The following is a 5083-nucleotide window of genomic DNA, read 5'->3' as shown; positions in this document are numbered from 1 at the left end:
ATAAAAATTTCCCAAAAACTGAAAAAGGAGATGATGAAATGGGGATTCGTTTAATTAAAAGCCCATCTCTTCAATCGGATTGTTGATTGTTTCAAGGCGAACCCAGATGAAGAAAATTGGTAATTTGATGCGTCGTTTTCGATTTCAGTGTTCATTGATCGGTTTTCGTGATGTGGGTGTTCTGAATTTCTAGTTTGTGTTGTTTCGAATTTCTTCACTTGGCTGTGTTTGTGTTTTTGTTGTTGTACAATTCTGGTTGTTTTTGTGTATTGGAGATGGTTGAGAGAATTGAGATTACTAATGAGAATATGAAGGATGATGACGAGCTTGAATTGTTGTTGGGTGAGATCCCTCATGCAACATCACTTTCCCATCATCATAATCATGACCATCATAGCCATGTCAATGATGATGGTTATGTGCCTTTTGTTTCTCAGACCATGAATGGATTAATGATGTGTGGTATGTATGATGATGACCCATCATGTAGTTACAAGCAGAATACATGTATTTTCCCTCCTAGTACCACTTCTCTTCAATCTAATGGCTCCTTTTCAAGCTTCTTCTCTTCATTATCTGATAAAGGATCACCACCACCACCACCACCACCTCCATTAGATGATCCCACCCCCAAACCCCAATTGCTTTTCAGAAGTTACAGTTCTGTATTGCCCTATTCTTGTTTTGGGAAGAAAATTGATGAGAATTGGTTTAATGAATTGGGTTTAGCATGTAATCAAGGGGATGATTTAGTTCATGATCATAATGTGGGAACTAATCAAATCAATTTGACTAGATTAGAAGCTTCTGATACTTATAGCAAACCCTTTTCTGATTATGATGCACGTCAATCTCATGCTTCTAGAAGCTCCATGTTTAACGGTGAAATGAGTCCTGCTTTTTACGGCTTTCAGCAAAGCCATGGCTTCCCAGGGATGCAAATCCCACCTGGTCAAGCTCAGAATTTGTTCCCTGAATCTAATTTCCACAGAAATGTGTTAAATTTTCGGTTTCCTGTAAGTTATCAGAGGGGAATTCCAGCTTTAGATTTAGCTGTTCCTAATGGTTTATATCGTTCAAGACAAAATGGGATGTTGTTTATGGAACCAGGGGGAATTGGTCTACAACCAAATTTATCCAATGGAAGGGCGGTTAGTGGTTCAAATATGGTCGAGGGTTTAGAAGCTAGTGATGATAGTTTGATCATTCAGGGTGAAAGTGTAAATCAAGTGAGAAAGAAAGTAATGGGAGGTTTTAGAGGACAAAAAAAAGAGTGTTCTTTACATGAAAGTGGTCGTGAAAATGGTCGAATTGTAGGTGGTTGCGAAAATGGTCGAATTGCAATGACACATAGGTCTGCTCCTTCACCCATTAGGTGTAACACCTTGGCGGATGCTCAAGGGTACATACTTATGTTCGCTAAAGACCAAAATGGGTGTCGATATCTGCAAAGTGCTTTTGATGAGGGAAATCCACAACATGTGCAGATGGTGTTCAATGAGATCATTGGGGATGTGGTTGAGCTTATGATCAATCCATTTGGGAATTACCTTATGCAGAAACTGTTGGAAGTCTGTAATGAAGAACAAAAAATGCATATTCTAATGGAGGTCACTCGTGAGCCAAGGGAGCTTGTTCAAATTTCTTTGAACACACATGGGTAACTTTCTGTTTCTTGTGTAACTTTGTTAACGGACTTCAATTCAATGCTAACGTTAAAAAGTTACATTTTTGTTGAAGGACAAGGGTGGTGCAGAAGCTCATAGAAACACTCAAAACAAGACAACAAATTATGATGGTTATCTCTGCGCTTGAACCGGGATTTCTTGCTCTTATTAAGGACCTCAACGGTAACCATGTCATTCAGCGATGCTTGCAGTGCCTCACCAACGAAGATAATAAGGTTTGGACTTCTCTTCAAATCTTTGAGCATATGATACGATTTTAAGGAAAAAAGTTTCTTTCATTTCAAGTGTTTATGCTGATAATGGTTCAGCTCAATCTTTGCATGCTACTTATGGAGTCTTTTGAGAAGTAGAATAGGTTGTATTCTTGTTGTCCATTGTTGTGTCATCTCTAGAAGATATTGTTTATGCATACAAATGCTGGATCATGGTAATTTATGAAACAAAAACACATTGGCTTAAATCTTGTTGATAACTATGGCACTTTGACCAATCTCATGGGACCCTGAAGATAACAGCCGGGCCAACCTCCAGTGGCCCAGAGGGGACTCGAACTGATGACCAATGTGGAGAAAACCCATGGCCTGAAAAGTTGAGCTACCCCCAATGGTTCGTTGGCTTTATTTTTCTTGCTTTAATTCTAGTTACATTACTTTCAAGTGAAAAATATGTGAAGTTGATTTCTGAGCTTGAGTGATTGGAGATATGTTAAGTTTTTGTTAATCGGCATGTTTCAGTGAGTAGATATATAATACATCACAATGGAGAGCACTCGGACAATCTGTTGTTTTGTATGAGGCTATATGAAACCATGGCTTAACCTTGGAATGAGGAGTGTTTTTGTCTCTTGTCGTTTGACCATATCTACAAGTTGTTGACCACGTGTATGAGGGTATTGGGAATACAAGGAGGGGAACTTTGGTTAAAATTTAGAAATTAATGCTAAAGATCTAAAGCATAACTAGAGTATCATATGTCTGTGGTAGGGAAAGGTAAGGGAAGCTAGACTCTACTATGTGTTCTTTTCGCTTTATAGTTCAAACCATTATGGTCATATATGTGAAGTTGAAATGTTTTAATACTTCATCTTATTCATTGGTTTCGTTCTCGACTTGCGTAGTTTATTTGTACACGTGTATAAAAGCACCCTCAAATCTTTAAATTTTTTAAGAATTTTTGAGGTATAAGCTACCCCCGGAGCGCACGCTCCACAACCATCATAAGGTAGGAAAATTGCGGTGTCCAAGAGCAGGATTTGAACCTGAGTCCTCAGTTGTGGGTCCCCACCCCTTACCACCCAGGACAATTCGGTGGGACACCTATTGTCCACCGTCTACGTATCATGCATTCGGTTTTTCCTTGGAGCAACTAGCAACATAGCTCCTTGATTCATGATTTTTGTCAATGGACCATAATAGTTAGCGTTATTATCTTTGTCAAGACTTTCTCTCTTTCAACGGAAGAGTTATAACTGGACTTTTAAGGAAAAACTAGTCAAGCTGTCGGGGGTTTCTTAGAAACAACTTATCTGTTCTTATTTTTTTTATTAACCTGGATATCCAACCTGCTATGCGAGCTGACTAATCCCAGGGCGACCACTTATCTGTTCTTTTGAGATAGAGGTAAGGTCTGTATATATCTTACTCCGACCTGCACCTACCATCTGGTGGGATATATTTTGGATTAGAATAGTAACGAGTTAAACCTTAAGCTTCAAAAGGTACCTCTGTTTATGGAACACCGAGAGTATGCTAAGTTTCCTGTTTACTATACAAGTCTAGATGTATGATGGGGAATTTGATTGTTAGTTTGAGCATATGACCATACTAGAACTTGAAAAATGGGGGGTCTATCCGTTAGTTTTTATCTATTTGCTCTAACTTTGGGGGTAGAGTTCAGATCTGCACACATTATATCCTCCCTCACCTAACATTAGGGTGGGATATACTGGGCTCGTTTGGTTTTGTTCCGAAAGTTTGTATCTTTTTGCACTAATCTTTGTACATTATATCCTCCCCACACCCAACATCAAGGTTAGATATACTGGGCTCATTTGGTTTTGTTCTGCAAGTTTATCTCTTTGCTCTTGGGTGGTAGTTCATTTTTGAAGCTGCTGCAAAGTTCTGTGTTGACATTGCTACACATCAACACGGGTGTTGTGTATTGCAAAGATGCATCAATCACTCAACCGGCAAGCACCAAGAAAGCTTAGTTCTTGAAATTTCTTCAAATGGACTTCTTCTAGCGCAAGATGCATTCGGGTATACTAATAATCATCAAAACCGTTAAGAAAAGAGATTACTTTTTACATATAGCTGTTTTGAGGTTTCTTATGATCTTTGAATCTATAATGCAGAAACTATGTTGTACAATCTATATTGGAGCTACAAATCCCATCAGCAGTATCGATGCTGATTTCTCAGTTCGAGGGAAATTATGTCCATCTGGCGACACAAAAGTTCAGTAGCCATGTTGTTGAAAAATGCTTATCGGTTCTGGATGATCGAGCCAGGTCCACCATCATTCGTGAACTGCTTTCTGCTACTCATTTTGAACAGCTGCTTCAAGACCCGCATGCCAATTATGTTGTCCAAACCGCCCTTCGTGTTGCTGAGGTTTGGATCCCTTTCTCTCTAGTGGGTCCTTTGGTTAGATCAGTAAACGAGTTTTCAGTTAGGGGCATGACCTTTTATGAAAAATTTAACTCAATAACCCTCAAATAACCTGCCTCTTGTGTTAAACAATTAGCCTGTGTAAAATCTTCGGCCTATTTATCTCAATGACCTTCTCCGCAAGCTGGTTTTGCAAAATGACCCTGGGGTATATTTTCATTTTTCTGTTAGGGGCAGGTTCTTCTTTTTTTGGATTAACCTGGATATCCAACCCGCTAGGCGAGCCGACTAATTCCAGGGCGACCACCTGCTTTGCAGATAGCCCGGAGTCACCGCATTTGAACCTCCGTGGCTACAAGGGGATTTTTATTTCTCCTTGGATTTGAACCTGGGACCTCCTGATACTTTTGACCTTTGAAGTCAAGCTCAAACCAATCAGACACCACCCTTGTGGTTAGGTTCTTTTATATTAGAGCAGGTCAGATGAAGGTCATTGAGGTATAAAAATGAAAACTCGTTTAAGGTCATTCAACCGAGGACCCTAAAATCTTAAAATAACATTCGAAGGTTAGTTTGTAAAAATGACTTACATAGGAGGTCATTTTACAGAATTGCCCCTTCTCCTAGTTGACGTATGTCTAGTCGATTGCAAATGACGTGATTCTAGTTTTTTAACAGGGCGCTCTTCATAACTCGTTGGTGAAAGCGATCGAATCGCACAAGGCAATATCGAGAAACAGCCCGTATTCAAAGCGGATTTTCTCGCACAAGCTTTTGAAGAAGTGA

General features: G+C 39.4%; 1 protein-coding gene across 1 annotated transcript; it reads left to right on the top strand.

The window, feature by feature from the left end:
* The first annotated feature begins 275 nt into the window (after positions 1–275).
* LOC112500574 lies at positions 276–5083 on the top strand. The gene is made up of 5 exons (XM_025104078.1): positions 276–1660; positions 1741–1903; positions 3783–3946; positions 4042–4300; positions 4976–5083. Exons 1-5 carry the CDS (start codon positions 276–278, stop codon positions 5081–5083), a joined length of 2079 nt encoding a protein of 692 aa, XP_024959846.1.

This window comes from Cynara cardunculus (assembly GCF_001531365.2).
Source record: "Cynara cardunculus var. scolymus isolate 2C chromosome LG 17, CcrdV1, whole genome shotgun sequence".
Classification (NCBI taxonomy): domain Eukaryota; kingdom Viridiplantae; phylum Streptophyta; class Magnoliopsida; order Asterales; family Asteraceae; genus Cynara; species Cynara cardunculus.
Note: the sequence above shows the minus strand (reverse complement) of the source record. Positions and strands in the feature narration are given on the sequence as shown.

Coding starts and splice junctions, on each gene's coding strand:
- LOC112500574 (XM_025104078.1), top strand. CDS start 276: ATGGTTGAGAGAATTGAGATTACTAATGAGAATATGAAGGATGATGAC. Junction 1,661..1,740: donor ATTTCTTTGAACACACATGG/GTAACTTTCTGT, acceptor TTTTTGTTGAAG/GACAAGGGTGGTGCAGAAGC. Junction 4,301..4,975: donor CCGCCCTTCGTGTTGCTGAG/GTTTGGATCCCT, acceptor GTTTTTTAACAG/GGCGCTCTTCATAACTCGTT.